The sequence below is a fragment of the Typopeltis vanoorti genome, chromosome 3 (assembly GCF_054136105.1).
Source record: "Typopeltis vanoorti isolate ZY-2024b chromosome 3, IOZ_Tvanoo_1.0, whole genome shotgun sequence".
Lineage (NCBI taxonomy): Eukaryota > Metazoa > Arthropoda > Arachnida > Uropygi > Thelyphonidae > Typopeltis > Typopeltis vanoorti.
The window spans coordinates 102173555-102192077 of NC_143551.1; the positions used below are offsets into that span (position 1 = coordinate 102173555).

The 18523-nt window shown below is 36.4% G+C and overlaps 1 protein-coding gene across 1 annotated transcript in view; it reads left to right on the forward strand.

Moving 5' to 3' along the window:
- Window positions 1-14268, forward strand: part of Tsr1 (Tsr1 ribosome assembly factor) — a 273200-nt gene extending 258932 nt beyond the window's left edge. The window contains exon 20 of the mRNA XM_090415842.1: window positions 14015-14268. Within this exon, the coding sequence (XP_090271968.1) occupies window positions 14015-14181 (167 nt within the window). The 3' untranslated portion in view covers window positions 14182-14268. The remainder of the gene's footprint in view (window positions 1-14014) is intronic.
- Window positions 14269-18523: the final 4255 nt, after the last annotated feature.

Consider the following 18523-nt stretch of genomic DNA (forward strand, 5'->3'; position numbering starts at 1 on the left):
CCAACTTTCAGTCTTTCAACATAATGGATGTACAATTGCTGACTCGGCAGCAATCACTGATACTCTTGAGGAGATTTTTGCCAAAAGATTGGAAATATTTCCTTATCCCCTGAAGTTCCTTTCCCAAAAATGTAAAGCATAAAAACAATAAATTCTGTTCTCTTTGAGTGGCACAGGGAAACTACAACAGGCCATTTACATAGCAAGAAAAAAATCTGCTTTGCTTGAATGTTGCCCAACTACTGTTGGACCAGAGCATTCATTATGAGATGATCAGACGTCTGTCACCATCGACCATGGATTAACTGTTGTAAATCAACAGTTAAGAAAATGTTTCCAGTAACTGCAAAAGGCAGTTATTATTGTCTTTTCTAATCAAAGGAAGGGTCTGAAATCTTTAATAAATAACTAGCTTCTTGCATAAGACTCTGAAAAAAATCTTTGTCATCTTTTGTGGTCTCTGGAGAGTAATAACTTTTTTTTTTCCCCATCACACAAATCTGGCTTCTGTAAATATCATTTAACAAATAATCATCTAGTCCAACTGAAAGCATCCATGAGACATGGAAACGTATACGGCACTGCATGGAGTTTTGGAATATTGAAAGACCTACACAACTTTAATGTCAGAGAGAACTTACTTCTCTTTCAAGAACTTTTCATCCTGCAATATACCCAAGACAGAGTCCTACAGACTTCAGCTTTAAGTGTTATGCATTTTGCAATCAAGGGTAATTCGATAACCAAACAATTCCCCCCCCCCTCAACTGTAATACCTCTTTGTGGATGACTTCACCATCTTATGTCATTAATGTAATATGAGGGTTATAGAAAGACAGCTGCGGTAAGCCATTGACCATCTTTCAAAATGGATGCTTGGAAAATGGATTCAGATTATTCCAGCAGAAGACAGCTTGTGTGCATTTTTGCCACAAACATGATCTTCATTCCAATCCTGAACACAAGCTGGAACAAATTTTAATATCAGTTGTGCTAGCAGCCAAGTTCTTTAGCATATTTAACAAGGAAAGTTTCCATCCTCACATGCACCAGTTGGTTGCAATATAGTTATATTACAATAAGGAGCTTACTGCTTTATGGCAGTGAGCATCCTTTGCACTCTCTATCTTCCTCTTTTTTGGAATACTGCAATGTTCTTTATTCCATCTCTCAGATATATATTATTTTGCCAGAGAGGGTGCCCTGTGATGGTTGGACCATGTCCACCATGAAGCCATAAGAATTGCATCTGGAGCATTTTGAACCTCACCGATTCCTAGCCTCTATGTCACAACAAATGAATTACCCTTCTCACTCAGTGTCAATAGATGTCTCTGCTATATGCTACCAAAATAAAATCCCAACCAGAATATCCCACATAGCCAACTATTCTGTATCCACTGTGGGAGAATCTGTATAACTCACGTATTAGCCTGCCATATGAACCTTTTGTTTGTAAACAAAAGAATTCATAGAAGCCGTAGACATTAGGGTAGACAATATTGCACAGATACCATCAGATATACTGCAACCATGAAATTCATGAATATATCAGCATGCAGCTTTTTGTTTCTATAGGTCACCCAAACATTCCACCTCTCCTGTTGTCTACCAGCAGCTTTCACAAACCTATAGAAAAGAATACTCTCATTTTGTGCCTGCTTACTCAATAGTACTAAATTACAGTCAATGGGATCTTCTGCTGCCTTCCCAAACAGCATATCTGCTCAGATCACACTAGAATATAACAACTTTACTGCTAGCTATATGCTATAGAACTTGCCTTAAACTACACAAGATTGTTACCAAAATAAGAATATATATATATAGAGAGAGAGACAGAGAGATTCACAAAGTTTCCTACAGGCAATAAGAAATCTGGAGCTGCAGAAATATCCAGTAGACTCTCATATCCAACATGCCTTCTTTTGTTTATGGAAGCTACATTTGGGAATGCACTTTTGTTGGATCCCATACCATGGGATTAAGGGAAGCAGACTGTAGATACTTAAGCTAGGTCACCACCTGTCCCCTACACTGATTATTATTATTATTATACGGGTACCTTCATGGAATCCAAAGACTCATCACCGGAGACCCAATCTATCCACACAATCTCTCCCTGAACCCATTAACAGAAAAAGCACTCGCAACTGACCGTGGCAACCCATTCCACTCATTCACCACTCTCCAAGCAAAAAATCTAGTCCTCACATCCCCTACTGACCACACTTTTATTCAACTTCCAGGGATGATCCCTTCTTCTGGTCCCTCTAGCCAAACGCTGAAACATTTCCCCTGCATCTCCCATAGGGCACATTCCACAGGTCACTCACCATATTGATCACTTGCCTCTGAATCCTCTCCACTGCTTCTTCATCCCCAAGAAACCTAGAAGACCAGACTTGAGCACAGTAATCCAGATGTGGGTGTATCAAGGCATTATAAAGAGGAATTACAACTTCCTTATCTCTACTTGTTAATGTGTTCTTCACTAACCAAGTAATCTTATGTGCTATCTTAGCAATATGCCCTCTAAACTTTAACTCTCTGTTTAACACCACCATCCCTAAATCTCTAGTTTCATCTATTTCCTGGAGTACAGTGCAATCAATGTTAAAAACGGCTTGTAATCTAGTTATCCCAAAGTGCATAAATTTACATTTCTCTACATTATACTGATGCCATTAACTTTTTCCCATACTGACAGCCTATTTAAATCATCCTGGAATTATTACTATAACTATTACTCTACCTAATTTTGCATCATCAGCAAACAACTGAATATTTTCTTTCAGGTTATTTCCTATATCATTTATGTACAATTAAACAGCAATGGTCACAGCACTGAACCTTGTGGCACACCACTAGTCACCTGCTTTTGCCTCAATTCCTCAATGGAGGAGCCCCCTCCATATAACACTTTTTGAGATCTTCCAGCACCCACTCTCTTATCCACTTAACCAGTTTCATATCCGTCCCCCATTTGATCTAATTTGCATAATAGTGTTCCATGTGGTATTCTATCGAATGCCTTGCAAAATCTTGTAGCCATTTCCTTTATCCAACTCAGCTGTTACTCTATTATAAAAAGTTAGTAAATTACTAAGGCATGACCGACTGTCTAATGCTTTTACCACTTTTGCTACTGTAGTCTTAGAACCTCCCTTGTGTGAGGGAATAATTTTGCCCTCTTTCCACTCCCTTGGAACTCTACCAGAGCTCAGACTTAAATTAAATAGCTTAGTCAAAGGCATTGCCAGTTCTCTTGCACATTCTTGCAAAACCCTAGCTGATATCCCATCTAATCCCACAGCTGTATTTACATTGAGATTCTGCAATATCATAAACACCTCCAATTCATCCACCTCTGTTCACACATTAATGTCTGTCACATAAGTTAAAGCAGGAACCTCACTAGGAAGATATATGCTTGCATGTACTATTCATGAGTTTGCTGATCACCTTTCTCTTTATATATCCTCCACAGCATTTTCTTCTTCTACAGCTTGTGCTTAATGATATTACTCATCCATCTAACTCCTACCCGATTAACTCTCATTACCTGAGGTATACAATTTAATACTGCTTCCTCTAGATGACCCTTAACTATATCCCATGTGCTACTAATATCCTTACCCTGCAATGTTTTATGTCATGGTACAATTTCCCAAGTCAAGACCACATGGTCACTTTCACCAACTGGAGACAATGTTGTCAACTTGGTTATAGATAGCTCTTCTGATCCTATGACCAGGTCAATATTCTCCCACCCCTAGTCCCCTCCATTACATGTTGCCTTAAGTAATTATCTCTTAGTAGGTGTATAAATTCTATTTCCTTTCTGCCATGTGATCTTTCTTCCTTCCAGTGTATATCTCTGTAGTTGGTCCTCAATAATAATCACTCGACCTGTACTCATTATGCTAATTCTGTGATGCATGTCTTAGAGATCATCTGTGGAACTCATGGCCAATAGTAACATCCAACTTTATATTTTTTTCTTACTGGCTTTAATCTCACACCAGACTGCTTCAAATGAACAGCCACCCTTCAAGTCTTTAATTAATAGAGCACATAAAGTTTGCTCTTCTCCCTCAAGCTTACAACAAGAATTTTTCACTATCAAAAAGTAAATAGAATTTAGTGGTTACAACCCTAATCAAATCCAGCAGATAATTGACTCCTATTTTCCAACACCTCTGGATTCTTCAACAGACTGCAGGGTTCCAATCCCTTATATTTCTGGCATCTCACCGATTGGCAGAATTTTGAAGAAGTATCATCTCAGTTCCACATATTTTCCTATCAACAAAATTTCTCACTCTTTGCCATCTACAAAAGGCAAACTGCACCTCTATCATTAGCTGGCGTTTACCAGATACCATGTGAATGTAATTTAACATACTTTGGACAAACAGACCATTCCTGTGGGAAAAAAAGAATGAAGGAACATCAGTATTATATCGAATACATGAAACCTCAAAGGTCTTGTCTGACACAACATAGTATTGACACTAAACACAATATCCAGTGGGATAAAGCTTGTCTTCTCCATAGATGCAAGTTTAAATATGAATGCCTTTTCAAAGAAAGTTGCAAAGCCCTTTTACATCAGCCAAATATTTGAATCGAAATGATTGTTTCTTCCCCCCCCCCCCCAAAAAAAAAAAAGTTTGGGAGATTCTTATCTTACGTAACTATCAAAGAAATAGTTTTTATGAATTATTTAATATTTTATTAATATTAATTTCTAGCACGTGGCAACAATTTTTAATTGGTAATCCACCGACTGTTCTGTACTTTATATTCCATTCCTTTTAATTGTTTGTTCTACACTGATGATGTACTGTTAATTTCAGTACAAAATATTTGTACCTTTATTTCATTCAAGTTAATTACTGTGGTTATCATTTTAAGTTATTATTTACAGAATGATGTTTCCTCTTCAATATCTAGAGAAAAATTGTTAAAATATTCTCCCACAAGAAATTCTATTTTGCAAAAAGAAATAATAAAGATTGAAAAAATAGTTACAAGTCATTTTGGATTGCAAAACATGGAATATGTTAGAAAGTATGATTGACAAATGTTTTTAATGTTTTACTTCAGAAGTATTTGCAAATTCAAAAATTGCTGAAAATATATTAAATTGTTTAAAACCTATAAGACTTGCTGTTGAAGCACTATGTAGTCATGGCACAAATCAACTAACAAGTGAAGAAATTTTTAGATTCCTTGTTCATAATTTGGAAAAACAAAATTCTGCTTTGAGTAAGAAGCTTTTGAAAGAAATTAAAACTTTTTAAATATATTAAATTGTTTAAAACCTATAAGACTTGCTGTTGAAGCACTATGTAGTCATGGCACAAATCAACTAACAAGTGAAGAAATTTTTAGATTCCTTGTTCATAATTTGGAAAAACAAAATTCTGCTTTGAGTAAGAAGCTTTTAAAAGAAATTAAAACTTTTTAAATGTACAGATAAATTTCTTAGTAATGCTTATTGTTTAAATGAAATAGGATTAATTTTGTGTTATGGCAAATAAAAATGAAATTATACAAAACCAAACAATGATCCACACTTTCTTTCTGACTGAAAAATTAAGGTTTTGTGTTGTGTAAATGTTGGTATTAATGTTTTACTTCATTATTAATACATGCTTAGAATTTATTTTATGCTAATCTGAAATTCATTGTTTTTCAAGAAATGTGTAACGTTACCTATTTGTATGCTGCAAAAATGTTTTTTTAATAATCATTCAAACTTTGAGTCTGTTTTTAACATCAAATACTAATTAAATTTTACATTTTTCTTATATACTAAAATTTACAAATCATTATAATAGTGTTTTATTGCTAGAATAAACACAAAAATTCTTATTTAAGAAAAACTGCAAATATTAAATCAATAAAATAAAATTCTCAGGAACTGTCATTTCCCATTCCTAAAGATTAAATGCAGGAATTTAGAAACCCTAAGACCGACTAACAGGTTCTACAAAATCAAGCCTGAAATCAAATTGTCATAGTCCAGTTTACATTAGGACTGTAAAGAGGAAGTTGTTCTTACTCAGCTATACATAGGTCATAGTATAGCTGATAGTATAATATAGGTGCAGTCAATCTTAATTGACTGCGCCTTATTTTATCTTAGTGTAGTAACTAATTTAGTCATATTCATAATCTTTCTCGAGCCCTTTACGCTCAGGCAGATTTCACCAGTTTTGTGAAGTGTTTGCAAATTTAATTAACTTCTTTAAACTTGCTTTTATACACTCTTTTCTACACCTGTGTATGCTGTGCATAAATTAGTTTATTTTTTTAAGTAATTATTACATTACATGCTGCTACAGTCTGCTTTACTTTTTGGCAGAGTATGACATTAGCTGTCCCTGTGCCAATCTTGCATTGAACACTATTCATAAACATTTCTTCTGGATTATTTGTAGTTTGTTAACATTTGAATTTGCCATGATACTCCAGATGGTTGAGCCATATGGCAGAACTGCCCTGATTGGCATGTATAGGAGTAGTTGAAGTTCCATGTTTAACTTGCTACACCAATTCAGTAACAGGTGTGGCTGTCCTTTTGCCTTATTTGCTTTTGAATAGACGTGATTTACATAAAATCTGTTATCTAATTTTATCCTGAAGCATTTGGCTACTGGTTCCCGTGGAATACGAGTGTGAAACATGACTATTTCATCCTCCAGGTGTACTTTGCTTCTTGTGAATAGTAATGCAGTGTTCCTGTCTGCATTGACTTCAGTTCACCATTTTTGAACCATTGTTTCGGTTTCAAGATTGTGTTTTGCAGTTGCTAATCTAGTGCGAAGGGAGCATACCATTATTACAGTATTGTCTGCACATGGAGTCATGGGATGTCAACCACATGGTGATGAGGAGTAGAGGTGTGATAACAGGGAGCCCTGAGGATGCCTGCTGTGATTTTGCATTCATATGATCTGGTTTCCTACGGCTTTGTTTGGAGTTTGCAATTGCTGAGGTAGGATTTAGTAAGTTTGACCAGTCCTAGTCGGATTTTAGCCTCCAGGAATTTGAAAAGGAGACCAAAAGCTGACAGCTTTGGAAACATCCAGGAAGTTGCTCCTATTTTCTGCTTCCAACTGTATCCTATGCTGATGTTTCAATAACTCTGAGAACTTATGGTTCAGTAGAATATTTATGTCGGATACAACACTACAGGTCTAAAATCCCTCCCCTCCAATATAGCTGATAAAATACAGATGGAAACATTCAACATATTAAATTCTAATAAACAACTAAGTTGCAATTTAACCAAATAAAAATTAGCCCTTAAATCTCTAAGAAATAACCAAGACATCGTTATTACCAAAATGCTACCATCATTCTTGATTGGACAGCATACCTTGAAACCACAACACGTACCAATTGGTTAACTATAATCCTACAAACCACATCAAAAAGAAAACAACAGAATTAATCAAGTCAGTGATCATGTGGCCAGAGGAAAACAATTTAATTAAAAGTTGTTACTGCATTATGCTGTCGCTTGATCAAATTCTTCTCATACAGAACATATTTATGTCCAATATCACAGCCCTCTTGGCCTATGTGCTTCACTCTGGGTATTTTGTGTGGCAAAATAAATCCCCTCCTCCCCATAGCTAACTTTTACATGGAAGACTTCATTCAGCGAGCTCTTGATTCAGCAAGCCTAAAGCCCAACGTCTGGCTCAGATATGTTGATATTTTTGCTATTTGGCCTCATGGCCACGAAACATTAAATACATTCCTAAGCCATCTGAACAAACAATACAGACATATCCAATTTATCATTGAGATTGAAAACAATAACTGTCTTCCTCTTCTAGACACACGTCACACTCAACACCCTCAAACATAGAGACCTAACAATTTCTTCCAATGAGCAGGTGCTGAACAAAGAATATGAAATTATTAGCCAAACGTTTATAAAAAAATGGCTACAACAAAACAAAACAGTTCACAAGATCCTCCACAATAATACTGTTAAAAGCAAAAAAAAGATTACAAGAATGTCATAGCCATACTATACATTAGGAAAATATCAGACAAAATAGATAGAACACTACATAAATTTAAAATTAAGACAACTTTCAAACCTTCTACAAAATTAAAAAGTATAATCAGCTCATCCAAAGATCCACTTCCCTAACTTGCCCACTCAGAGGTTTACAAAATTCGGTGCACCTGCAACCCACCCTACTTGGGGAGAACAGGGTGCACCATTCCTATAAATAAAGACAAACAAAAATGCCACATTAAATTCCTCTACTATATTAAAACAGGCCTGTCAGACCATGCACTTCAAACATGTCACAAAATCAACTGGAAAGCACCAAGTCCCTACACTGCACCAAAATCTGGTTTAAAAGAAAGTTCAAGGAAGCTTGTAAGATTATGAAACATCATCTGAATCTAAACAAGAATGATGGATTGGTAAGTCCATGAATCTGATCTGCGGTCTATATAACATCCAGAACATGATGGCAGAACCCCCAATACAAGGAAACCTTAATATAAGAGGATGTAAAGATGTGTTTAATGTAGTTCTACTATGAAATTTTAAAAAATTTAAATTATTTTTTTTTCACCAGAGGTCAGGTTAGGGTAAACAGTTAACAATGCATTTAGTTTAGTTTTATCTTACTTTTGTGTAGTGCCATGTAGTTTGTGTCCTAGGCATATCTATGTTTTCCTGATAACTTTGATACAGAGGTTGGAACATTAACCTCTGCATCGAATTTATAAGTAAATTCTTCAGCATGAATGCTGATCACCGTGTAACCTTAAAAGAAAGAAGAGCATAGTTTAGTATAGTTTCTTTGAAACCACACAAAATGTCTTCATTCCAGCAAGTTCAAATTCAATAGTCTTTTCCTTGAAACTAGTGAAACGCTGCAAAATCATCTGAATCTGAACCGATCAGACTGCATGCCAATATCCATGTTTTGGGAAGTGATCACTATTAATTATTCATAAGTTTTAATCAGTAGTTATTTTAAATTATTTTTTATCTATGCAACTTTCTGCAATGGTTCCTTTGAACTTTAATATCATATACTTCAGCTTATACTTTATTATTGTCAAGAAAGGATTTATATAAAATGGATGGTTTACATTTGAATGGATTTGGTGTACGGAGACTTGAAAAGGTGTTGTCGAATGTAGTGGAATTGAATGTGCAGAATCAGGGAAACTAGAATTATTGGGGGGGGGGGTAGATGTGCAGATTTTAGGGAGACAGTTGAGTATGTGAATGTGTGTAATATGCCCAAACGAGTAGGAAAGAATACTAATCAGAATGGGATAGTTAATATCAGGCATCAAAATAGGGAAGGGACAAATCAGCTTCTGCAATTCATGTATACAAATGCAAGAAGGAAGAAATTTTGGCCTTGGTTGGCACTTCCAGACCACAGGTTATTGGAATTAGTGAAACATGGCTGACAGAAGATGACACAGCTAGTGGGATTGAATGTGAGGGGTATGGTGTGTTCAGGAGTGACAGGGAGAATAAAATGGGGGGAGGAGTGTTATTGATGATAGCTGATGAGCTACAGCCAAGAATATAAGTGAAACTGCAGGATAGAGAAAAGAGCACATTTGATGCTATTTGGTGTGAGATTGAAACTATCAGAACAAAATATACAGTTGGGTGCTGCTATACACCAGGTGATGGAATAAATGGTGGAGATAGTATGCATAAGCAAATAGAAGAAATGAGTGGAAGAGGGTAATTATTATGGGAGATTTCAACTATGGTAACATTGATTGGAAGGAGTAGAAGACACATGGGAGGAAGGAATTGGATTTTATGTGGTTATTAAGGGTTAACTATCTGTGACAGCATGTAATGGAAAATACTAGGGGTCAGAGAGTGTGCTTGACCTAGTAATTGCATCTGAGAATTTGGCTGTAACGAATATGACCACATTGCCACCAATTGGTGAGAGTGATCATAGGGTCTTGACTTGGGAAGTGGCTAAAGGTGTGGAATTTACAATTAAGACAGGGCATATGTGAAATTATCGGGCTGGTAAGTATGACAAGCTTAGGAGTTTGATTGGTTCAGTGCCATGGCATGTACAACTGCAAGGGCTAGAAGTTCATAGTGCATGGGAGGCAGTTAAGAAGTGTTTGCATGAAGCAATGGCTGACTGTATACCTAGAGTCCAAATAATAAATCAAGTAGGGGTTAAATGGATGAATAACACCATTAAGCTTGAGCTGCAAAAAAAGAAACAACTATGGAGGTAATTTAAGGAGAAAGGTGACTGTCAGGCACATGAACAGTATAAAGCCCAGGCCAGAAGGGTAATGAGTGTGGTAAGAAAAGCAAAAAAGGATTAAGAAAGAACATTGGCCATGCAGGCTAAAGAGAATCCTAAAGTTTTTTGGATATGTTGCAAGTATAAGAAAAAATGTATATGGCAGAATGATTTTAAAGAATACCGATGGTAGGGAGGTAACTAAATCAGTTGATATAGTTGAATTACTGAGCGAGCACTTTTCAAGAGTATATCATCTAGGTGGTGACATTGCAGAAATGAATGAACCAATAGATTATATGGGAATTGTGGTGAATGAAGTGGAGGTGAGTAGTCTATTGCAAAACCTCAATGTCAATACATCTGTGGGATCGGATGGTATACCAGCTCGTGTCGTACGTGAAGCGGCTAAAGAATTGTCAGTACCCTTGACCATTTTGTTTAATTTGAGTCTCGGGTTTGGGTTAGTCCCGAGGGGGATGGAAAGAGGGGGAAATAGTTCCACTGCATAAAGGAGGTTCCAAAACTACTGTTGTAAATTACCGACCAATTAGGAAGCTCCAAGACCTTGACAACAGGAATCGTTGTCAAGGTCTTGGAGAAATTAGTCAAGAGAAAGATACAGGATTGGATAGATGAAAATGGGATACTGTATGGGGGACAACATGGTTTTGTGAAGGGGAAGATCATGCCTCAGTAATTTGCTCATGCTTTATAACACAGTGACAGCTAAACTGGATAAGGGTAATGGGTTTACAGTGATTCTACTGGACCTTGCCAAGGCCTTTGACAGGATACCACATGGAACTTTAATCAGTAAATTGGAGCAGATGGGGATGGATATTGGGTTGGTGAGATGGATAGAAGGGTGGTTGATGGAGAGATACCAGAGAGTGGTTTATTCAGGAGTGGAGTCCAAAAGACGGCTTGTGACTAGTGGTGTGTCACATGGTTCTGTTCTTGGACCACTACTTTTCAATTTGTTCATTAACAATATAGGAAAGGATCTGAGAGCAAGTGTTCACTTATTTACTGATGATGCAAAGTTGTGTAGAGCAATTGTGAGTGCACAGGATGTCAAAAATTTGCAGGATGATTTGGATAGTTTGGAGGACTGGGCTAGGGAAAATGGATGTCAATTTAATGTGGCAAAATGTAAGGTTATGCATTTTGGGGTGAAAAGATTAGCAGCAGTATACTACATTGGTGGAACTGTACTCCAGGAGATTGATGAGGCCAGGGATTTGGGAGTGCTGGTGGATAGGGAGTTGAAGTTTAGGGGACACATTGCAAAAGTGGCTAAATCAACTCATCAAATCACTTGGTTGCTGAAAAATACTTTCACAAGCAGAGACAAACAAGTTATTGTTCCTCTGTATCGAGCCTTGATAAGACCCCATCTAGATTACTGTGTCCAGATATGGGCGCCAGGGTTTCTTCTTGATGGGGAGGAGGAGGTGGAGAGGATCCAGAGACGAATGACCAAGATAATAGCAGATCTGTGGAATGAGCCTTATGAGAACAGGTTGAAGATTTGTGGGTTGCAAAAATTGGTTGATAGGCGGAAAAGGGGTGATATGATTGAGACATTCAAATTACTGAAGGGTTTCTATAAGATTAATCCAGAAGATATTTTTGAGAATAGGACTGGTGGTGAGAGGACTAGGGGCCATACATGGAAGCTGGGCAAGAATGTGGTTAGCAGGGTTTGTTAGAGTTAGGTTTTTTACTTGTAGAGTGGTGAATGAGTGGAATAAGCTGCCAGAGTCTGTTGTGGGTGCTATGATCGTGAATGAGTTTAAGGCGAATTATGGTAGATACTGTGTGAATGTCGAATAGTTGTTCTTGACATGATGTTAGGGCCTCCCTCGATGAGTCTGTCGACTCCTTGGAGTTGCCCGAAATAATAATAATAATATGCATGATCTTTTGTTACCTTGTGAAAAGCTAATAATAAAATCAACATGATTATAGTAGACTTGTTCAGTATAACAAACTATCAAAGAGACTCTGCAAGCAATAGTTTCACTGTTAATTAAGAAGAAAATTTGCTATGTAAACTTTCCACTATAACCAAAAAAATTTACAAATAGAAAAAAAAGGTGTATCACATTATTAAATACTCTAGATTTAAGATAGTTATAGAAAGTTTTTTCTTTTGTTATCAAGTAAATTATAATAGACAAGAAATTATATTGTTTCGATTTTGCATTATGGGATACTAAGACAGATGTGACTTCAACAGCTTCTATATGAGGTGCTTCCCAAGGGTTCAGGGAATTTGACCATAAAAAAAATTTAGCAGCTAACTCCTAGTTCCCACTATCTCTTTTTAAGTAGTTCCCTTGGGCATGCATATACAGCGATCTCAGCAGTTTTTCCAAGATTCAATGCATCCCTGGATGCATTGAATCTTGGAAAATTCCAGGACATCCCTGGAAGTCCTCAAGTGTGACTGTGTTTAGCACACCCTGTGATTCTGCCTGGATCTTCTAAATTGTATCAAAACAATACCCTTTAAGCCAGAATTTCATCTTGGGGAACAGGAAAATATTCCAGAGGGTGGTATCTGGGAAATAGAGGAGATGGGGAGTGGCTGTTGAGATTTTAGAAGCCATAAACAACATTGAGTAACATGTGGATGAGCACATTGTCATGGTGGAGAGCACAGTCATTGTTCTTCCACTTGTCTGGACATTTTCCCCTAATGCCTTCTCTTAGCTCCTTCAAAATACCACAGTAAAACTTGCTGTTGCCAGTTTCACTGGATGTGTGTGTGTAGGGGGAGGATTATGTGGACACTACCTTGGATGTTAAAAAAAAAACATTATCAATATTAACATGACATTGTTACAAACTTGACATACTTTTTTTCAGCCACAGTGAATTTGCCGACATCCACTATGATGACTGCTGCTTTGTTTCAGAGTCATAACTATAAATGATGATGCAGCACCGTTAGCATTTGGTGGGTTTCTTCAGCAGTTTTTTTTTTAGGTTGAAGCAAAATTTCATGCAGATTCTTTGCTCCCTGAAATCTTCCATGTTGGTTGGAGAAGAAAATCACCGAACCACTAAAACACACATAAACCAAGAACACATCCTCTCGGTTTGCAAGCTAGCTGTTAGCATGCTGATTCAAAAAGAATGCTGAAGGCCATACCACAACTAGTTTGAATAGCACATATGCTATTCAAATTCTCCAAACTTTTGGGTAGTACCTTGTAGACATGTCATGAAGTAACTTCATGACATGTCTACTTGTATGAGGATTTCATGACATGGTGCTAAAGCTTGAGTACAGGATTAAAACAAAAATATATTTTTTCATCGTGCAATATACATGATCTTTCGTTGGCTTTTTGAAAGACCAATAAAATGTCAACTGTCTTTATTGCAAACACCATTATAGCAGACTAGCTCAACATAACAAACTACCAAAGAGACTGTGCAAGCTAAAATACTGTCATTTGAAAGGAAATTGGGCTATAACAAAATATAGTGAGAAATGACTACTTTGCTACAAAACTCATAAAAATCATGTTGACTACAATGAATAGGTGAATTCTGTATAGAATCTTTATTTTTTACAGCATTAAGTGTTGTATTGCAATTTAAGTAAGCATTACAAAAATAAATAATAAAATAAAACCTATCTTAAATATTAAAAACATTCTGAAGATTTTATATATTTCAGATAATTTCTTTTATTGTAGGTACTCATGGACATATGAAATGTCTTTTCAACAAACAACTAAAATCGCAAGATGTTGTATTGATGAATCTTTATAAAAGGAAATTTCCAAAATGGACTTACAGTTCCATTGTACCACAGCCACCTACTTTATATGATATGCTAATTCCTGATCAAGAAATGGAATAATGATACAACAATTTGAAAGTTTTGTATATAGTTGATGATGTAGTTAAGTATTATTAAAAAGATCAGGAGATACTGATATGTAAATAACTATGTTTTTGTTTTCATTATCAACATTGTAGATAGGCATGAAATACAGTAAGACCCTGCTTAATACCAAGAATATGTTTTAAAACACTTAATGAAATGCACTAAACAGGGTCATTTTAACCTTACATAAATAGGGAAAGGTGAAAACACAAAGATGAATAGAAATAGTGAACTTTCATTCAACGATATTATATATAATGAATTTATAGTTTTACATTTTAGATGAAAAGCCATCTCTAATTCCTTTTACGGCACTCTTTCCTTCATTTCTGAGCTTCTTCAACAATCTCCACAGAATATCTTACCACCTTCTTGATATTTATTTTCAGTGTTCTTACCAAAGTCTTCCGAGAACTTGTTTAGTTAGTTTTACACAGTGTTTATCAGGACCATGGAGTTTTGATTTTTCTAACCTTGCAGACAACTTTGCCACATGCCTCTCTCACTGAATCAGTCAATTTTTTCTTCAGGGCTTGCCACTGAATCTCCAAAGTTTGGTTCCTGTTCTCAAAAATTAAAAAATTAAAACTCTTTAATTTTTTCTTCAATAATGTTTGTGCATTTTAGTCTACAGTTCACATCTGAGAGCTGCTCAACTTTTATTTGCTTTAAAACTTTCTTACCTGTTCTTCTTTTCAGAATGATATTCAATTTTATCTTGCTCAAGACTAAATGGTGATCACTTCCAATTTCAAATCCTCTGTACACTCTGGAGTCCTGCACAAGGGAGAAAACATCACTATCAACAATAACATAGTCAATGATACTTTTCTTATTCCTTGCCTCTTCTCTCCATTTGAATTTGTCACATTTTTATGTTGGAACATTGTGTTAATAATAACCAGTCCATGTCCTGAGCCGAAATCTAACAGGTATTTGCCATTATTATTAGCTTTGCTCTTTTCTCCAAATTTTCCTAATATATTTTTGTATGTCTGACAATCATTTCCTGCTCTGCTATTTAGATCCACAACAAGGACCAACTTTTCCTTTTTCATTGTGTCAGTTGCTTTCTCTAAAGCCTCAATAAATTCCTCCACTTCTACCGTATTAGAACCTTCTGTGGGACCATAGGCACAAATAAGTCATTGTCCAGTTCCCCATTCTGATTTTTGCCAACATCACTCTACTTGAGACTGCCTTCCATTCAAGAAGAATTAGCCTCATATTTAGTGTTGAATACTATGGCTACTTAATTATGGTATTTAACCATAGAACACTAAAAATTTGAAAAGAATTTACTGTGAAAAAAATAAATAAATAAATAACACTTTGTTTTCTAGTTTCTTGTAAAATGTTTCCAAAATACTGTATTCATCAGATTTATGAGTGGTTATGTTCATGGTATGTTTTCCAGTTTTATCTTTTTATACTTCACATCAGAATACCAGCAGTTTGGTAAATACATTAATATTAATCCATTCAGATGGTTCGCTGTCAACAAAATGTTGACCAAGCAGCCTCTCACGGCATGTAAATCTTTGCATTCCTGATCAAACATATCTAAGAATAGTAATAATAGTTGTTTATTATGTATGTTTCATAAAATGGGTAAGCACCTTTTTTTTTTTTTGTTTTGGCTGTTTGGCCATATGCAAGTTATTACACAAGAGATCGTTTCCAGTCTGACTGTTTTTCAGGGCTACAATGGGATAACATGTCATCATATATATATATATATATATATATATACACACACACACACACACATTGCAGTGCAATAATTCTGCTGACGTAACTTAATGAATTTTAATAATTTTTAGGATTTGCAAAACCACAGGAAGTTTACATGATTCAGTTTTGTTCACAATCTTATAATCAATTATTTTTTATTGGAAAAATTTTGCAGAATAAAATGTTATGATTTTTATTTTATTTTTTATTATTATGATCTCTATTAAAATGACTTGAAATTTGACTTTGATTAGAGCATTTGTTGTCAAAAAATTAGGTAAAATGAAATTTTATGTGTAGAGTGCAGAACTGAAAGCAAGTTGATGTTTCACATGATGAATCACCATCTATGCCATGAGGTAGCAAATATGTTATAAAATATTTATTATTATTATTATTAAACAAGACCCCATGGAGTCATCTAGGAGGTCCTTTTATCTCACACACATCTCATACCATGTCTTAAACACATTCAAACTCCTTGCAGACACCACACTCTCAGGCAAGGCATTCCAATCACTCACAACTCTGCACGAAAAAAACCTGCCTCTCACTCCCCTACTCACACCCTCTTTGTACAGTTTCCAGGGATGACCTCTGGTTCTCCCCTGATCTCCCACTATTCTCTGTAGAACTTCTCCGCCATTGATCCTATAACAACCCCTTACCAACTTGTAGGTCTCTATCATATCTCCCCTCTTCCTTCTCTCCACTAGACTCTGCAAATTACATCTTTTCAATCTTTCTTCATACTCGACATTCCAGAGGCCAGAAACTACCTTAGTCAGTTCCCTTTGGACCCTTTCCAACATCTCTTCATTCTTCTGAAAACCTGGTGACCAAATCTGGGCACAATAGTCCATGTGTGGCCTAATCAAAGCCTTATACAATGGAACAAGAATCTCCTTACTTCTCCACGTCAGTGTTCTCCACATCATTCCCAGAAGTCTTTGTGTTGTCTTCACAATTTTGGCGATATGTCCCCTAAATTTTAGATCCTTATCCACTATCACCCCCAGATCTCTTATTTCCTCTACTTCCAGCAATAAATTCTCACCAAGCATAAATTCTGCATCCCATCTTTGTTTTCCAAATTTTAAAACCTTACATTGTGCAACATTGAACTCACATCCCTATTTGCTTGCCCAATCACTCCATTTATTCAAGTCCTCTTGCAAGGCCACAACATCTTCACTACTCTTTATGGTTCGTCCCAACTTTGTATCATCTGCAAACAACTGAATATCTCCATCCAAATCTTCGCCAATATCATTAATATACAAGTTAAATAGTAATGGCCCTAAAACAGACCCCCTGAGGCACTCCACTAGTGACTTTCCTTTTCCTGGATATTGCACCCCCATACACAACTTGTTGATACCTATCAGATAGCCAGTCTCCAATCCAATGCACTAATCTAATATCCAACCCCATCTGCTCTAGTTTGACTGTCAACTTATCATGAGGTACTCTATCAAAAGCTTTTGCGAAATCCAAGTATATTACTGTGTATCCTTCTTCTCTGTCCAAGGAAGCAGTCACTTTATTGTAATAAGTAAGTAGATTACTAAAACATGACCTCCCTTTAGTAAATCCATGCTGTCCATCAAAGATTATACCATTGTTGTCAACCCAACTCTGGATCCTAGCTCACAAGCTTCTCCAACAACTTAACCACAACACCTGACACACACAGATAGGCCTATAGTTTGATGCTTGAGTTCGATCACCTCCTTTATGAAGTGGCACAATCTTGCCCTCCTTCCACTCCTTAGGAACTTGACCAAGTGCAAGACTCGTATTAAAAAAATATGTCAAGGCAAGTGTCAACTCTCTGGTACATTCCTTCAGAATATGCGGTGATATATTATCAAGTCCCACAGCCTTATTTACATCTAGTTTACTCAACTCCCCAAACACCTCTTGCTCACTTACAGTCAGTCTCTCCTCCCCATCATCAACTGCTCTTAATCTCTCCATGAAGTCACATTCACAAGATTGAAAGATCTTTATGAACTGCTCATTAAGTATCTCCACCACACATTCTGCAACAGCTGTCTTTATACCATTTCCTCCAATCAATGTCATCCTTCCATAATCATTCTTTCTTTTGCTGGCTACATATCGAAAGGATACTCGCTAGGATTCTTTTTGGCTTCATTAGCTAACTGCTGTTCATACCTGTCTTTAGCTACTCTCACCAACTAAGTCACCCTCCTTGCCTGGTCTTTGTAGACCTCTTGAAATTGGTTACTTCCACTTCTCTTATGCTGCCTCCACGATGCCCTTTTTCTCTTTATTCATCCATCTCACACCTACCTTATTTAACCTTCTCACCCATGGTATACATTTAGACATTGCATCTACTAAATAGTTTTTGAAAATTCCCCAAGCTGCATTGATCTTTTTTCCAGCTAACTCCTCATTCCATGCTACACCTGCAAGCTGTCCCCTGAGCTCTTCATAATCATCCCCCTTGTAGTTCCACATATACCCTTTTTACACAGGGGTTCTTGCACTGCTGGCAACCACCCAGGTAATCACCTCATGGTCACCTTCACCAATTGGTGGATGATTTGAC